Source organism: Nicotiana tabacum, chromosome 12 (assembly GCF_000715075.1).
Source record: "Nicotiana tabacum cultivar K326 chromosome 12, ASM71507v2, whole genome shotgun sequence".
NCBI classification, from domain to species: domain Eukaryota; kingdom Viridiplantae; phylum Streptophyta; class Magnoliopsida; order Solanales; family Solanaceae; genus Nicotiana; species Nicotiana tabacum.
Window position 1 is genome coordinate 79,825,607 of NC_134091.1, and position 18,795 is coordinate 79,844,401.

Below are 18,795 nucleotides of genomic sequence, written 5' to 3' on the forward strand. Positions count from 1 at the left end.
TTGAAGAAGTCAGTTGTTTCAAATGAATACACTAACAGTGCCTATGGAAGGGAAGCTCGTGGGAGAGAATCTGCAGATATTATGTTTTCTACTTTATTCTGGAATAGCGTGGTTCATGCATTGAAGATTGGTGGTCCTTTAGTTAAAGTGCTTCGTTTGGTGGATGGGGAGCAAAGACCATCAATGGGCTACCTTTACGAAGCAATAGATAGGGCAAAGGAGGCTATTCGAGACTCTTTTAGCGATCAAAAAAAATATAAAAGAGTCTTTGAGATCATAGATAAAAGGTGGACAGATCAGATTCATAGCCCTTTGCATACAGCTGGACTTGTTTTGAACCCAGAACTGTTTTATGACAATGAAGAGAGGATTATAGGAGATGAAGAATTGTGGAATGGATACATTGAATGTATTGAGAAGTTGATACCTGAATAATTCGTGCAAGATAAAATAACAGAGCAATTTAGTACTTATAGGAATGATGAGCAACTTTTTGGGAAAAACGTGGCTATTAGACAAAGAAAGATGAAGTCACCAGGTGAGCGAGTGCTTATATGTTGCTTTACAGTTAATAAGTTATTTCTTTATAAATATTATGTTTTGAATATTTATTCTACTTCTACAGTTGAATGGTGGAAGCAATATGGCCATTCCACTCCAGAATTACAAAAGTTTGCCATCAAGGTTCTAAGTCTAACGTGTAGCTCATCCGGGTGTGAAAGCAATTAGAGCGTGTTTGAACATGTAAGAACTAAGAAGAAAGATTTAGTATATTGAGATAATTAAATTATATCTCAATTGTCTATCTTACTAATTACTTATTATTTGCAAATTCATACAAAAAAGAGGAACAAACTAACCTCGAAGCATCTCAATGATCTAGTCTTCATTAAGTACAGTAGAACATTGAGGCGTCGTTACAACGCTCGCAATATAATTGATCCAATTAGTTTGGACAACATCGATGATGCTAATGAATGGCTAATTGGAGTCCCGGAAGATCATGCAGATGAAGAAGTATTTGAGGAAACTTCTGATTTCACTTGGGGTGATGTTGCGGAGGCGCGTGAAATTGGGGAGAAGATTTATGGTTTGAGGGGGAGTACCTCAATTTCAAGCTCGCGGAGGAAGGTAAAAGAAGTAGCTACTTTGTCCCTAGTTGATAAGAAGAAGAAGTTGAAGAAGATGACGAGCAATATAATAATGATAGTGGAATACAAGAATTTGACAATCTTGTAGAAGAATAGGATGCTCATTTTGTGCTTTAATTGATGCTACTCTTTAGTTTTTACGTTGAAGTATTGAACATTTGCTTACAGTTACATGTGTTGTCCATGCAATATTTATTTCAATAATTTTTTTTTAAATTCCGCTTCATTTCAAAAAAGCGAGCGCTTCGCTTCTCGCTTTAAGCGAAAATTGGCTTGTCGCTTTTCCTCGCTTTACACTCTTCACAACACTGCCTGATGCAACCCCATCTCCACTGGAAAATGTTCCGAGTCTCCTCCCGCAGTCCTCACCCGAGTCTTAGCTCCCTCGAAAATGTCCTTAATCACCCTAATATACGCTATCGGGACACCACTAACCTCCAAACATCTCCATAAAACCTCCCTCGAGACTTTGCCATAGGCTTTCTCAAGGTCAATGAACACCATATGCAAGTCCTTTTTCCTCTCCCTATACTGCTCCACCAATCGTCTCACAAGGTGAATGGCTTCTGTAGTTGACCGTCCCGGCATAAATCCGAACTGGTTCTCGAAAATAGATACACTTCTCCTCATCCTCCTCTCCACCATCTTCTCCCAAACTTCCTAGTGTGACTCAGCACCCTTTCCACTAGATATGCAAACTTCACATAAAAAGAACCTTTTAGTTTCTTTTTTTTTGTTTAATAATGATAGGACCTTTTAGTTTCTAGAAACTTCATATAATAGTCCACATATTCCTATTATCCTTCCCCTTTTCTGAACTGCCATTTCAATCATGAAAGTAAAGCATCCAGCAAACTCAACACCCAGTAATTACACAAATATGTAGCATCACTATACAGTGAGTTCTTAGTCCATTTTCACCAGAGACTCTGCAAGAAAACTCAGAATCATTGGTTTCCATCTTGCACTTGGGAAAGGAGGGCCTATATTGAGTTGAACTCTCTTCCCTATAATGACTATTTGGAAGAAAACTTTCTAGGTATCAAAGGCTCCTCGGAATGTACAGCAAAGTAAGAAAAAGCAATCCCACAGGTAATCCCATAACATAGACCACAAGGATACCAAAAAATCACTATATGTATGGATAAGTTGAATAGGTCGGCCAAGCCCGAAAGGATTCTACTATTTTGTACAGATAGAGTATCCCAAAGATTCACCAGTCATCATGATGTACGTTCAAAGTTTTGCACCTCTCAAGTACAAAGAAGAGATCAAAACAAAAGCACCTCGCTAAAGTTTTTCACAAAACTAGCGAAAGCGTTCTTCAAACTCATGTTAGAAGAATGTAAGATGAAAATAAACCTCACGCACACGTTCTTCAATCCCGAAAGATCACAAGAAGCGTTGAATAAAGGAAGAACAGTGAAATAAAAAGTAAATCACGTTTTTGAAGCAAAAGCTTAGAAAAACTAATCACCCATCATTATTTTCAGCATATTGAGCCCTTTAAATAGGCCTTACAGTGAGTAAAATTGATGAGGTTGAGGAAAACTAATCCTAATTAAACGAGAATAAGAATAAGGGTAAGAAAAACCTATTCTAACTAAAATAGAAAAGAGAATTCTAGTAAGGATGGGAGACCAACTAACAATCCTAGTTTGACTAGAACTACAAATATAATCCTACTAAAATAAGAATTAAATTACTAGAAAACAAGAAATAAGAAATCATAATCTTCAAGGAAAAGAAATCCTAATCTTGGATGGATCTTGGACTTCTTAAATTTCTTGGATTCTTGGCCTTCTTGATCTTGCATCACATCACTTACACACAAGTTGCATCAACTCATCTGTGTATTGTTTTTTAATTTACTTCACAGTTTCCTACTTATCCTAATAACTTTTTCCTTGTGGTACAACAGATTTAAAGGAATAATTGGGAGCCATTCAACAATATAAAAACTTATGGCAAAAAACCCAAAATCACTGTTATTGGATGCGACCAAGGCATGTATGGCATATATTTCTAGCATCATACTCAGAACTAAACTGACTACTTCTCAATCTTTGATATGATCTAATAAGCTATATTTGTCCTTTAGGTATATCTTGAATTTCACTGGACCAAAACCTCAATAAATGCTTTGAGTTTTTTATTTTTTTGTTAATATGCATATCCTCTAATATTAAAGCTCCATCACCAAATTATCAGTGTATTCAACTTACATGCATGACTACTGTCGCACATCAATTCATTTCTACAATTTTTCCTACTCTCTTGTCTCATTTTATATGACGGTGTTTCATTGGAAAAGGAATTTAAGATGTTAATTGGACTTATATATTATATTATGAGTAATGGAAGAAAATATTACAGTAGTATTGAAAAGTTAAAAAGGTTGATTAAAAGAGAAAAATATCACATCACCATTTAGATTTTAAATAGTTAATACGATATGAATTCTTGAAAGTGGATAAAGTTGCGTAGGATGGCATCGAGCATTTTTGGGAAGTTCCATATAAATATAGACAAAGGAAGTATATCTTTCGAACTTGGACAATCATAGCAATATGGCAAAAGTTGATTAACAGCATACAGTACTTCTGCCTTTCTACTTACTTAATATTCTTTTCCATGTGCATCCTGTGTGTAGGGTTCTCCCTATCTTGTTAATAAATCATTACTTTATTAAACATATTCTTTTCTATGGGGCACAAAAGAAAACTAAAGAATAAATGGGGTCCTTTTACACTAAAGAACCTTAAAACAAAAAACTCTCAATTGCTATATAATGATTTAATCATTTAACACCTTAAATATATAATTCAAGATTTGAATTTTACAACATTAGGAAGTATAAACTTATGGAAATTTTCTTAATAATGTTCAATACTTCAATACAATGTATATATTAGTCTATAAAAGATAGACAAACTTTTCTGGTTCCTTTGAACATTGAATTCGCCGGACATGCTTACCTGTTCACTCGCTACATCAGTGTATTGGAAGAAACCAACCCGAATAAAGCAGAATGAATACAGAGGATGCATATAGACCCACTAATTTGGAGAGAAGCATGGTTGGAATAATAAGCCTATGTTACATAAAGTATGCTCCTTGCCACACTCCCTCTATCTCAAATATTTTGCCAGATTTGACTTTTACTAGCCAAACTGGGCTTTCGTCAGAGTCATTTGGACAGAACTTCAAAAACGTTCACAATAAACTACAAGAAAAGTGTATCACGGGAGAGCTTAGAATATTCTAAACCTGTATAAATTAAATAAAATTAAGCATTTAATAGAAGCTCAATTTGACTTTTGAAAAGTTTGCATGATTTACTGATATTTAAAATAAAATAAAAAGTTTGCATGGACTACAAAATTTTGGGTGGAGGGAGTACTCTACTGATGTGGTTGGTAAGCGAGTCACTTTTTCTTAAAATATTGTGAGAGCAAAATATTCATTGTCAAAACAAAAAGAGGAAGGAAAAAAAAAGTTTCAAACTGAAAAAATATTTAGAGCACTAAGAACAGGCAGGCAAATGTCATCAACTACAAGTTCATTATGTGTTGTGTACACACACGTCATCTGTCAATTCAAATATTCAGTTATCTTAACCGACGGTATACAGCATTAGGAAAGAGATCGCCAAAAAATTTAAATCTTACACAGAACATAGCATGCATTGAAGATCTCATTTTCAAGAGCACAACTAAAGTTACTGGAGCAAGCATAATGCAGCAAGCAATAAGACCAGTATTTTGAATACCAGATTGACCCTTCTGATAAAAGAGACAATGTAACACTATGTCAAAGCTTTTAAGCACACCTGTTGCCAGTAGAAACTCATGGGGATGAAAGTCTATGCACTGAATCTGCCCTTCGTGACATTTGAAATCGTGTAAAAGCTTTCCTGCAGTCAAATCCCAAAGCTGCCACAAAATTGAATTATTATCAAAATATTAGAATAATGAAAAAAGTGATTAAATGTTCATACATCTACCTGATACAATGTCCACCACTATTATCATAGAAGAAGATTAGTGCACATGAGATGAAGGGAACTACTCAAAATATGAGATGGCTATTACCGCCACAGACATGGCCATTGGTTTTTCTTTTTTTCCTTGACATGGAAATGGATAAAAGACAAAGATTAACAGAAGTTTATGTTGTCATCATCCATTCAACATGTTAAGCTAGCAATAGACTTATCTAACGCAAAATAGTCTCAGTAGGATGCAGCAAGTTTGAAGTCAAAACATAAAGTGAATGTTTATTAAGTTGTAGTATATTGGTTTTGTCAGCGAGTTATTTTGAACTCTGAGGTCCAGGCATACTCCATAAATTTCTCGCGTGGATTATTTCGTCAAGCTCTTTATAATCAAATAATTATTGAATAATTGGAATATAAAAGTGAGGGATCTGACCTTGACAGTATTGTCTTCCCCACCAGATACAACCCATCGGCCATCTGGAGTGAACCTGATGGCATTGACACCTCTACTGTGACCTTTGTATGTGTGGATACATCCTTTGCGTCTGATATCCCATATCTTTAGGTTTGTATCTAGAGACCCAGATGCAAAGAACTCGCCAAAGGGATGGAAGTCCAACGATATGCAGTTGGATCGGTGTCCAGTGAGTGTGCGAACAACTGACAGAGAGAGAGCGAGAGAGAGAGATTAATATATTTCTTAAACAACAGAAAATGATTTTTCCCCAATGAAAAGTATTACAACAAGCATACTCTTGGCCTCCTCTAAATCCCAAAGCTTGATAGTACCACTTGCTGCTCCTGCAGCTACCAACACCTCTGAAGAATCAAAGCTAACTGAATCAATTCCGCTTGAATGACCTGACAAACTCTACACAAATACACAAAGAAGACCATGCGTAAATACATAGCCACCACATTTATTCTTCATCAATGAAAAAAGAAACCAAAAAAAAAATGATAGCACCCAACTAAAGGCCTCAATCAGGTAATATGCATTATGCCCATCCAGAAAAGGAAAATACAACAACTAAAACGCAGCAGATTCGGCTGCACATTCTTAAGTTTCAATCCATTTTACTCGAAAAGCTTCTCTTTCAATGCAGATAGACAAACCTGAAATGAAATAACAGCAAGAGGAGATGATAAGTGAGAAACTGACCAAGATGGCATTGGGCTTGCCAATGGCCCAAAGGTTAACCTTGTGATCTTCTCCTCCGGTTACAAGAACCCTGGATGACTTGCGTCCAATCTTCAAGCAGTTCACGCTTAAAGAATGTGCTACGAATTCCTCTATAACAAAGTATTATCAAGGTTTTCCAAAATATGGCTCGACTTCTTTACCTTTTTACCCAAAGAAACTAACTCAAATATTAAGAACCTAATCAAAGCTTTTCAACTAACTAACAAGAGATGTATGGAGAAGGAAGATGCTATTTTTATTCTCCATCCACTAGATCCAAGCAAACTCAAGGGTATGTCTCCACATTTTCCAGCATAGTAAACAAGAGATTAAGAAAATATCAATCACTCGCTAGGATCAAAACCACATTTTCCAGAAAAAGCAAAAAATAAATAAAACAAATGAAAAAGGATACGTAGCTTATAAGCACGCTTAGTAGTAGTCATGGAGAAAAGTCAAAATCGGGCTCGAGAATGGAAATGGAAACGGCTGAAAAACCTAGCAACGGCAGCGTAGAAGGCGAGAAATGCCAGTACGGCTCTCGTCATATTACTGAATCTGCTGAGAGCGAGACACGCTCAGGATCTCCATGAACCTCCTGCACATTTTCGCTCTCTCTTCAGCAACAACCACCGCCAACTACTACTAGTACTGCAGGAAAAGGGCTTCTCTTTCAAAATGCTCCCTACAGAACCACTTCTCCAATTCGTAGCGTGCGACCCTGACAGTTCTGCCCTTTTGTTATTTCGTCCTTAGGTCTGGACTGAGAGTTGCAACAATGGCAGAGGACGGAATGGGTTTAGCAACAACGGCTCGTCCTTGCTCTACTCAATTGTAGCTCCAACAGCTTCTGATGGCTTCCTCTAAAGAACGATGGCGAAATATACAAGGAAGGAAAGAGGGGGAAGAGAAGAAATGGCGTTTTCTAGATCCCCTTTCACCATCTTAGGTAGACAAACAACAATAATAGTAATGTTTAATCTTAGGAGTAATTATTTTTAAAATGATACTCCTTTGGTAAGGCATGTTTCGATTAGCTAATTATAAATAGCTGATAAGTTGAAGTGTTGAAAAGTGTTTTAACTGCTGAAACTGATTTTTAAAATAAATATTTACGTATTTGGATACAAGTGCTAAAACTAATAATAAATAATTAATGTGTTTGATAAAAAAGTGTTGATAAGCTATTCTTTTGTTAAAATGACAAAAATACCCATAAATTTTTTTAAAAGAATATAAATTAAAAAAAATTTTGTAAAAAAAATAATTAACAACGAATATGGAATGAAGAGAAAGTCAACAAATTTATTTTGGGAAAAAATATTTTGTGAATTAGAAAGTATTATTAAGGATAAACTAGTAAAAGTGTTCGTCAAACTAAAAGTGATTATAAGCTGAAAAACCATAAGTTGTAGGTGACCAACTTATGACTTATGGTTGGTTTTAGCTTATAAGCACTTGACTTATAAGTAGTTTGAGTGTTTACCAATCGCGTAGATAAGCCAAAAGGTGCTCATAAACCAGTTTGACCAGCTTATAAGCTTAGCCAAACACCGTCTTAGTCTTTCCGAGTTTTTTCAAAATAAAATAAAATATAAAAAATAATATAAATCATAATAATTAATATTCAAAATACTTAAAAGGTATATCAAAAAATAATATTTGACTCTCGTGTCCTAACATATAGAATAATATTTTGAACTTAAAAAAAAGCAAAATTAATAATTCTAGTATTTCTTAAAATTAGGAAATCTTAGTAGAGGGCAAGGGCGTAAGGCGAGACATTTTTTTTTACCTAACATAAAGCGAAGGTAAGCTTCGACACATAGGGCGCAAGGGGATCTCTAACTTATAAATTATTAAATTGCATAACATTGTTGTAAAAAAAATGAGAAACTAGGTTTAAACCCATGCTCGTGTAATGTCTATTAAATTTCGTATAATAATATTAGATTTTAAAGAGTTGGGAGCAATATCAATACAAATTAAAATTAGAGACATTAATATTTATTTTTACTCTGATTGCTTAGTTAATTTTCTGTGAATGTATTTAAAATATTAATAATTTTTCATATATAATAACCACATATAATTTTTAGTTAAACGTAAAAAATTACTGTAAGTTAATAGTCGAATTTATGTTGCATATTTCTTCGTTTATTCGTGAAATGAAATCAGCGTTTTTTGTTGAGTGATTTAGTTTTGTTTGAGGATGTGAAGCAAATAGGAAATATAAATAGAACTGTAATGTAATTGTTTGTTATCATATTAAACTTTTGAAACTAAATTATTTTTATTTGCATTTGGATACTTAAAATGTACCTCCAAAAGGTACTAATTGGTGATTTTAGGTCCTCCGTCAGTTTGTCATAAAAGAGCACTCATATCGACACACAAAATGGAGTTGCACAGATAATTAACACAATCGTTATCCTCGTCCCCCTTTCCTTGTTGTATACTCACACTCTTCTATATCACAACATTGAATTGTTCACGTCTCCTCCTTACATTTGTTATTCACACTATGGACATTTTTCGCTTCTATATATGCCTCCCTCCGGCCTATAAATACTTCGTTTATAAAAGAATAATTACTATTATTCCTTATTTTTCTATCTTGTTTGTACTCTTTCTCTAATCAATATTGTTTACCCTAAAAATGGATAATAATTGAATTTATATATGGTTTTAAGGACACATGATTTTACTTGGCACAAACTGAGAAAATATGCAAATTGTTATTGAAATTGACTGTAAAGAAAAATAAAAGCAAACCAAATGAGATATGCAGCTTTGGCCCTCGAGCTAAGTTACCCTCGAACCAAATGAAATAGCAAATGAGGCGTGAGCAGAGTAACAGAGTATTGAGAACCTAAAGAAAAGAATAGTATATTGCTTTGTATTGCGTGAATATCCACCCTTTACAAATTATTAGATCCCCTTTATATAGTAGGGGAATCCTACTTATGGTACAATTCTAAATACAGTAAGAAATCCCATGATTGGCTAACTAATCTCTCCTTGATTTGTGCCGTGATTTTCGCCGAGATTCTCCCCCTAATTGCGGCTATAACGGCTTTTTTATTTTTTGGCTCGATCTCGATCCTGGTCGATCTCGATCTTGATCGGTCTCTAGGTCTTTGAACTCGATCTTGGCCGACCTCGATCTTGATCGGTCTCTGGGTCTCGAGCTCGACAACATATACTTCGCACCATGGCTCGATATTACAATGATGAACCTTGGACTATCATGTTCCAATCTCGATTAATCATACGAAGGGCAAAACTCGGTTTTGACCGTATAAAGATAGTCCACTCGTTTCTGGAATGAGGAAAAAGACGAGAAACGATATGAATTTTCGGGCTCCGACTTGGTGGATGATGATGTTAGCGACGAGCCCGATTATGACGTATGTAACAAACGTCCCGTCGGCCCAGTTAATAAGGCGGAGGAAACCAGAGCCCGAAGGCTGGCCTTCCCTGAGGAAGACTCCGAGAGCTCGAGCGAATTTGAGGACGGAGAAAATACCGAGGACACAACCTCCGATGAAGACCAAGCCACTTAGGATATTAGGTTTCTTGTTTTTCTTTTGTATCTTTTCTGGGGCCGATTCGTCCTTTTGTAAAAAAACTTTTGAATATATATATAAGGCTTTTCTTGCTCTTTTGATTCTTGTGTTTTTCCTTTGCTTTTCTGTATTTTACTAAGGTCGAAAATGCCTTAGCATAAAATTGTGTCTGAGGTTTAGACAATTTGATTGGAACCGAACTAGTATAGCCCTTAGATTTTTCGATCAAGTGAGTGCTTGCTCGAACTCGAAGTAATATAGCCCTTAGGCTTTTGTAAGAAAGGTTGTTTATGTCTTTCTCCCCTTTTCGGCTTGAAAAAGTTTTTTATCATTTGTATTTGCAAAAAACTCGTAATGCCTTAGCTCGAAATAAGGAATCGTTCAAGAGTTCGAACAATTTTGTACTCATTAGAGTTTTCGAGGCTTGATATTATCGAAGCCTTTTATGATTTTGCCGGGGGTAGCCTTTTTAACCGGTTTATTTAAGAATTTGAAGGCCTGTTTTGTTACGGAATTTGGACGTCTCCGACCCGTGTTAATTCGGCCGTAGCCTCTTTAGTTCGGAATTTGCTCCTTGGGCTTATTTTCCCGTTTTACTTCGAGCTTGCCCGAAGTGTCAGTCCCCTAGTGGGTTGGCCGTGGCCTATAAAAATCGAGGGTTGCCTAAAAGGTCTCATGATCTCGGAATTTTAATAATTCGATCTCGTTTATTTTTCGGACGGCAGTCCCCGAGCGTAGGGGTAATTATCCGAACTCTGGTTATGGTCGGCCCTTAAGCCTGTTTACATAATAAATCGAGAGTATAAAATTGTAAAGTAGAAAAAATTTTCTAAGGCATGAGATATCGGTAAAGAAAAATACTTCTCTTAATAAATGATTATACATGCGTACATGTTCTGTGCCAGGGCTCGAGCAAACTACGCGGGCACGGTTCATTTGACCATTTGTCCCTTACAAATTTTTTCTATCGAGACCCTGCTGCCGTGAAGTAACTTTCTCGCATCAAAGTTGACATTTGAGGGCAATGCCCCCTAGTGTTCGAGGTTGATTGTAAAGAAACCTCAGATACTGTCGAATTGTTCTAAGTTAGCACAATCGATGGTTGCCTCATTAAAAACCTCGCCGGAAAACCTATTTAGGAAAAAAACCATTCTAAGGAAAAAAGAGTACAACGCGTGCTTTCAGACCTAAAGGCTTCGTGTCGAAGAATCCATCGTTGTTTCTGGTTGAACACCTGCAAGAGTTAGTTTAAAATATAAATGAAAATGAAAGGGGTCGTACCTTAGCAGTAGTATCGTTTTAGGTGCGATACGTTCCAATTGTTCGGCAGTTGTTCGTCATTCATCATGCCGAGCTTGTAGGATCCTTTTCCGTTGATTTCGAGAACCTGGTACGGTCCTTCCCAGTTCGGACCTAGTTTCCCTTCATTCGGATTTCGGGTGTTAAGGGTGACTTTTCTTAGCACCAAGTCCCCGATGTTAAAATGTCGAAGATTGGCTCTTCGATTGTAGTACCTTTCGATCTGCTGTTTTTAGGCAGCCAATCGGACGAGAGCGGCTTCGCGTCTTTCGTCTAACAATTCTAGGCTCGTATTCATGGTCTCGTTATTCGACTCCTCTGTTGCATATCGAAACCTGATGCTAGGTTCTCCGATCTCGACCGGGATCAGAGCTTCGGCGCCATAAACTAACGAGAACGGTGTTGCTCCGGTACTGGATTTCGATGTTGTGCGGTATGCCCATGGAACCTCGGGTAGTATTTCTCTCCATTTTCCTTCGGCGTCGGTCAATCTCTTCTTAAGATTTTGGATGATGGTTTTGTTGGTCGATTCGGTTTGTCCGTTGCCGCTGGGATGATAAGGTGTTGATAGGATCCTTTTGATCTTATGATCCTCGAGAAATTTAGTTACTTTGTTGCCGATGAATTATTTTCCATTATCACATACAATCTCGGAGGGCATCCCGAATCGACATATGATGTGGTCCCAAATGGAGTGTATGTCTTCCTTTTCTATGACTTTCTCGAAAGCCTGTGCTTCAACCCATTTAGAGAAATAATAAGTCATAAACAAAATAAGCTGAACTTTACATGGGGATGACGGGAGAGGGCCAACGATGTCCATTCCTCATTTCATGAAGGGCCATGAGGACAGAACCGAGTAGAGTGGTTCCCCGGGTTGATGAGTCATGGTCGCATGCCTTTGGCATTTGTCGCATTTTCGAATGAACTCCCTTGCATCCTTCCCCATAAAGTCCAATAGTACCCTGCTCTGATTACTTTGTGGACCAGCGATTCGGCACCGGAATGATTTCCACAAGTGCCCTCGTGAACTTCTCGTAGGATGTAGTCGATATCTCCCGGTCCCAAACATATTGCCAACGGTCCATCGAACGTCCTTCTAAATGGCATTTTGTCTTCGGACAAAGTGAAATGTGCTACCTTTGTGCGCAGAGTTCTCGACTCCTTTGGATCCGATGGAAGCTTCACATTCTTTAAGTACTCCATGTACTTGTTTCTCCAATCCCAGGTTAAACTTGTGGAGTTTATCTTGGCGTGACCTTATTCGATTACTGATCTCATGAGTTGTACGGCAGTCCCCGAGTTGAGTTTGTCATCCTCGACCGACGAACCTAAGTCTGCAAGAGCGTCAGCCTCGTTGTTTTGTTCTCGAGGTACATGTTGCAAGGTCCATTCCTTAAATCGATGTAGAGTCACCTGTAGTTTATCCAAGTACCTCTACATTCGGTCTTCTCGGACTTCAAAAGTCCCGTTAACTTGGTTTACCACGAGGAGAGAATCACACTTAGTCTCTATGACCTCCGCTCCCAAGCTTCTAGCTAGTTCGAGACCTGCAATCATGGCCTCATACTCGGCCTCATTGTTAGTCAATTTTGTAGTTCTGATAGACTGTCTAACTACATTACCTGTGGGTGATTTTAGTACGATGCCTAGTCCGGACCCCTTCGCGTTCGAAGCACCGTCCGTAAAGAGGGTCCAAACTCCCGAAGATGTACCCGATTTTATCAGTAGTTCTTTTTCAACTTCGGGTGCGAGGGCTGGAGTAAAGTTAGCCATGAAGTCCGCTAAGATTTGAGACTTGATGGCGGTTCGGGGTCGATACTCAATATCGTACCCACTGATTTCTACGGCCCATTTGGCCAATCGACCGAAAGCTCGGTTTGTGAAAAATATTTTGAAGAGGATAAGTTGTTACAACACATATTGGATGATATTGGAAATATAGTTTTAGTTTCCTAGAGGCACTTATTAAAGAAAACGCTAATTTTTCTAAGTGTGGATATCTAGTTTCGGCCTCACCTAAGGTCCGACTAACATAATAGACAGGGAATTGCATACCTTGTTCTTCTCGGACCAGGACTCCATTTACTGCTATCTTCGAGACTGCCAAGTACAGGTAAAGTTGTTCGTCCACTTTCGGGGTGTAAAGCAATGGCTGGCTTGATAAATACCGTTTTAGTTCCTCCAAGGCCTGCTGGCATTCCGGAGTCCATGCAAAATTGCTCTTCTTCTTAAGCAGCGAGAAGAATCGGTGGCTCTTATCTGAGGATCTCGAAATGAATCGACCTAGGGCGGTTGTCCGCCCCATCAATCTCTACACGACCTTTACATTATCAACTACTGTAATATCCTCGATAGCTTTAATTTTATCGGGGTTGATTTCTATTCCCCGGTTGGATACCATGAAACCAAGAAACTTGCCTGAGCTAACTCCGAATGCACGCTTTTCGGGGTTGAGCTTCATATTGCACTTCCTTAGTATATCGAAAGTCTCCTGCAAATGCTTTAAATGGTCCTCTGCTCGCAGAGACTTAATTAACATGTCATCAATATAAACTTCCGTTGATTTTTCTATTTCTTCTTCAAACATTTGGTTTACTAGATGTTGATAAGTTACACCAGCATTTTTTAGACCGGATGGAATTACATTATAACAGTAGGCGTCGTACTTAGTGATAAACGAGGTCTTTTCCTGATCCTACGGGTTCATCTGTATCTAGTTGTACCCGGAGTAGGCATCCAGAAAACTGAGAGTCTCGTGACCGGTCGTGGCATCGATCATACGATCGATATTAGGCAAAGGAAAAGAATCCTTGGGTAATCAACAGGTAATCAACAAAGAAGACATCATACACACAAAATAACACAGTTAATCAAATAAGAGAGAGAGTCAGTTATACACTAACCTTCTGTAGAGCAACAAACTAAACATGAGTTCTTTGTTTAGCCGTTTAGGAGTCCAAACCAAGACTAATCACGTACAGGGATCAAAATCGAGCAGAAATGTAAAGAGGAAAAGAAGAAGTTAGGAGAAGCTACTGGAACTTGAAATTTAGCTGAAAGACTTGAACCTTTCAATGTCTTTTTGCTAGTAATGTTAAGTATGTTCGTCTATTAGGTGAGGACATTGAATGCCATATTTATAGTGGCATTCAAGTCACATAGGGTTTCAAATCGGTTCTAACAGGTAATGGATGATGATAATATGGTAGAAGACGATAGTGAATAGGTGAAATCAAAAGGGAAAGAGGGGAAATCCGTGATGAATTTTACCTGAGCATGAGAGAAAGTCGACCGTTGAAGTCTTCAATACAGTGGTCAAACCCTAATGTCCAGAGGTCAATGCGTTTGACCTCTGGACAAATAATAATGAGGATGAAGCTGAAGATACAGCCATGTATGATCCGATTCAACGGAACATAGGACAGATTAAAAGATTTACATGCTACACAGTTTTAGGCCTAGGGTTTCGGATTGGGGATTTTAATTTGGGTGATGAAAGGGTAAAGAATTAGACGGGATTCACGGAGGTAGGGGCAGATTGAGTGCTTTAGGGTTCGAATTTATGACCTTGCACCGATTTGTGCAAGGATTCATGACTGATGAGTGTTAGGGGTTTGAGAGAACAGAGAGAAAAAGAGGAAAGGGAGGAGGCCATTCAAGGTAAGAAATGATTAGGGTTAGGGTTCATTTGGTTGGTCTCTAAGGTTTAAAGTGGCAGATGAATTGTGGGATGTTGGATCATTTGATCAACGGCCCTGACAATTCAAGGTATAAAATTCGTAGTTAATGGAAAAAACGAGGACCGTTGGATATGTGTGATCAAACGGTTGGGATAGTGATCTTATGAGAGGTTTAAAATAAGGGAAAAACCAAGAATAAATATGGATCGTTGATGATTTGGATCAACGACTCAAATTCGTTGTGCTTGTTTTGTGAGTGAGTGGGACGGGGAACGTGACATGATGCCGTTGGTCCTTAGGAGTTGGCATGAATTGCCAAAGTGGATAGGAGGGGGGTAATTCCCGACCGGGTTAGGCGATATTGGGCTTGTGTTTTGGGCTAAATTGACTGGTTTTTTATTTAACAAATGACCACATTATATTTGATTAGGTAATTGCAACTGTAGCCTTTTAATCTTTTAATCCTTTTAAAATTAAATTAATTATTTATAATTATATGTGATAAAAATATAATCATCAAATACATTACAAATTAATAATTAATTAATTATCTATTAAAACACTTTATTTACTAAATTATGAAATTAATTTCCGATTAATTTAAAATAATGAGCGATGTAATTAAAGATCAAAGATTAATTTTTTAAATTAATTTTAAAACTTGTGTATCAAAATATAAAGGTTATTTTAATAGTTTAAAAATAGTAAGGGTAATATATTTTATAAATATTTAATATCGAATTATTAATTCAACACTATTAATTACTAATTTCCTATTATATTTATATAAAAATAGGTGTTATTGATTAGAAAATATTTTACCATATTTATTGTAAATTATTAAGCATAAATAATTTAATTTTAAAGGAAGGGTCAAAATTGATTGTCAACGGATGCCCTTCTTTGACCGGAGACGATGAAAGAGTTTACGGGCAAAACAATTGAACCTAGACCAATTTTATCCCAAATTTAGGCATGTATTGCATGAATGACATATGAATTTGGGGAATATTATGAGTTGTAAGATTAGGGAAAGGATAGGTGCTGAATTCTGGCTTTGAATCGCCTACATACCTCGGGCTTAACGAGGATTAGGCCTTGATCATATGAGAAAGTAAATTGAATAATAAAGGATAGATAGGGGCTCATGAGCTTGTAGTGGGTCCGTCATTGTTTCTGGTGCGCTCTGGTATTCTTTGATTCCTGTCAATCCTGCGCTCAAAGAAAAATTCTTAGTAGGGGGTGTTGGTTTGTGTTGATTGTGGGCCTGGCCTTCCTCGGATATGGTAGATTATGCCACTATGTTCGGTAGGTGGAAAGATAGAGTTTTCTTAAAAACATTTTGAAAACCGCTTATTTTTATGGCAAATGTTGGTGTTACTGATTATGACATGTTTGGAAGTTCCCTTTGACGCGAGTATTGTTTCTGGTTGATTCTGCCCCGTTGATGACGATTTCTGGAGATGCCCCGTTGATGACGATTTCTTGCCGCCGCGATCGTGTCCTAATCTAAACAAATGTATTACAAAGGCTTTCCTAGAGATATGATTGAACCTTTTCAGATTACCTACATATCCGAACGGAATCAGGTCTGAACGTAGTTCGAGGATGATAAATGAATTATGGTAGAATGACCGAGCTTGACTCAGGCAACCTACGTATCCAAATGAAATCAAGTCAAAACGTAGTTTGGTTACAATGGATGTAAAATGATAATAAATTGAAATGAAGTGGCCGAGTCTGACTTAGACTTCCTCCTTATCCAAATGGAATCAGGCCAAAATATAGTTCAATTACAATAGATGACTGAATCCGATGTGGATTGCCTATGTATTCCCCGCCAAAGAAAATCAAGTCGTGGCGTAGTTCCAAATACATACGAAATGACATTTGGATTTTCTATTACAAAAGGGATAGGGAGACCGGACCCTACGTGGGTTGCCTACATATCCCACCATGTGAAGTCAGGTCGAGAGTAGTTTTGTTACAACCGAACCCTAATTCTACTATCTTCAAATGTAGTATCTCTTGATTGCATTTGAGTTGATGGGCTTCGTGCTGACTCTTCCGTCCATTTCTGCCAGGATCAATACTCCTCCCGACAATATTCGATGGACCACGTAAGGACCTTGCACGTTTGGTGCGAATTTCCTTTTGGCCTCTTTTTGATGAGGGAATACCTTCTTCAAAACCAACTGCCCCTAATATGAATTGCCTAGGTTTCACGTCTCTGTTGAACGCGTTGGCCATCCTATTTTGATATATTTGATCATAACATACTGCGTTCATTCTCTTTTCATCGATGAGCATGAGTTATTCTTGCCTGACTCGTATCAATTCTGCGTAATCTAATTTGGCTTCCTGAATGACTCTTAAAGATAGTATCTCGACCTCTGCGCATATCACAGCTTCCATGCCATATACCAACATGTATGATGTTGCTCCAGTGGACGTTCTCATAGTGGTGCGATAACCCAGTAATGCTAAGGACAACTTCTCATGCCATTGCCTATGATTATCCACTATCTTCCGTAAGAACCTCTTGTTGTTTTTGTTGGCTGCCTCAACTGCTCCATTCATTTGTGACCTGTAGACTATGGAGTTGCGATGGATAATTTTGAACTTCTCACAAATCTCCCTCGTTAGATCGCTGGTGAGAGTGGTTGCATTGTCAGTTATGATTGATTCTAGGATCCAGAATCTGTAAACTTTGTTGTTATGGACAAAATCTGCCACTACTTTCTTTGTGAGAGCCTTGTATATAGAGGCTTCGACCCATTTGGTGAAGTAGTCGATGGCTACCAGGATGAAGCGATGTCCGTTTGGTGCGGCGGGTTCTATAGGTCCAATCACGTCCCTGCCCCAAGCGGTGAACGGCCAAGGAGAACCCATTACGTTCAACTCATTAGGTAGAACCCAAATGAAATCCCCATGAATTCGACACTGGTGATACTTCTGCACGTAACAAATACTATCATTTTCCATGGTCATCCAAAAATATCTGCACTTAAAATCTTCTTGGCTAAAGTGAAGCCGTTCATGTGAGGACCGCATGTTCCTACATGTATCTCTTCTAGTAATCTTGTTGCTTCAGCAGCATCTACATACCTTAACAGACCGAAGTCCGGGGTCCTCCTGTACAGGACTTCCCCATTAAGGAAAAAGTGCTAGTCTTTTTAGTGCTCACTTCTGACCATTGGTGGCATTCTATAGGTATTCTCTTACTTAGAGGAACCTTTTGATGTCGTAGTACCAAGCCTTACTATCTGGTTCTTCACCCACATGGAAACAGTATGCATGCTAATCTCAAACCTCTATCTCAATGGGGTCGATATAATTCTTGTCTGGATGATGGATCATAGATGACAAAGTTGCAAGAGCGCCGGCGAACACATTCTGGATTCTAGGAACATGTTTGAACTCAATCTTGGTGAACTTCTTACACAACTCTTTCACGTAGTGCAAGTATGAAAGGATCTTGACATTCTTGGTGGTCCATTCGTCCTGAACTTGGTGTATTAGAAAATCAGAATCTCCTATGACCAGAAGTTCCTTGATGTTTATGTCGACTGCCATCCTAATCTCGAGGATGCATGCTCCATATTCTGCCATATTATTTTTGCAAGGAAACCTTATCTTGACTGAAAGCCGGGTAATGCTGTCCTGACTCAGAAATTAGGACTACCCCAATCCCTACACCTTTGAATTTTTTACTCGGTCGAAAAACATTCTCCACCCCGGGCATGACTATGCAATACCAGGTTCTATGCGAGATGATAGGCCAATTCTTGTCCCTTGATAGCTTTCTGCGTCCATCTTTTTGCATCACATACACAATATCGAATTCTCTAAGAAGAATCTACCATTTGGCCAACTTTCCTATAGGCACTGACTTCTGGAAGATGTACTT

General features: G+C 37.9%; 1 protein-coding gene across 2 annotated transcripts in view; it reads right to left on the reverse strand.

Annotated features, from left to right (window-relative positions):
* LOC107771488 (katanin p80 WD40 repeat-containing subunit B1 homolog KTN80.4) overlaps positions 1 to 7,306 on the reverse strand; it is a 31,768-nt gene extending 24,462 nt beyond the window's left edge. For both annotated transcript variants that reach the window (XM_016590851.2, XM_016590850.2), the window contains exons 1-5: positions 6,750 to 7,306; positions 6,314 to 6,444; positions 5,905 to 6,022; positions 5,585 to 5,811; positions 4,984 to 5,086 (exon numbers count right to left, since the gene is read on the reverse strand). In XM_016590851.2, the coding sequence (XP_016446337.2) occupies positions 4,984 to 5,086; positions 5,585 to 5,811; positions 5,905 to 6,022; positions 6,314 to 6,444; positions 6,750 to 6,780 (610 nt within the window). In that variant the 5' untranslated portion in view covers positions 6,781 to 7,306. The remainder of the gene's footprint in view (positions 1 to 4,983; positions 5,087 to 5,584; positions 5,812 to 5,904; positions 6,023 to 6,313; positions 6,445 to 6,749) is intronic.
* Positions 7,307 to 18,795: the final 11,489 nt, after the last annotated feature.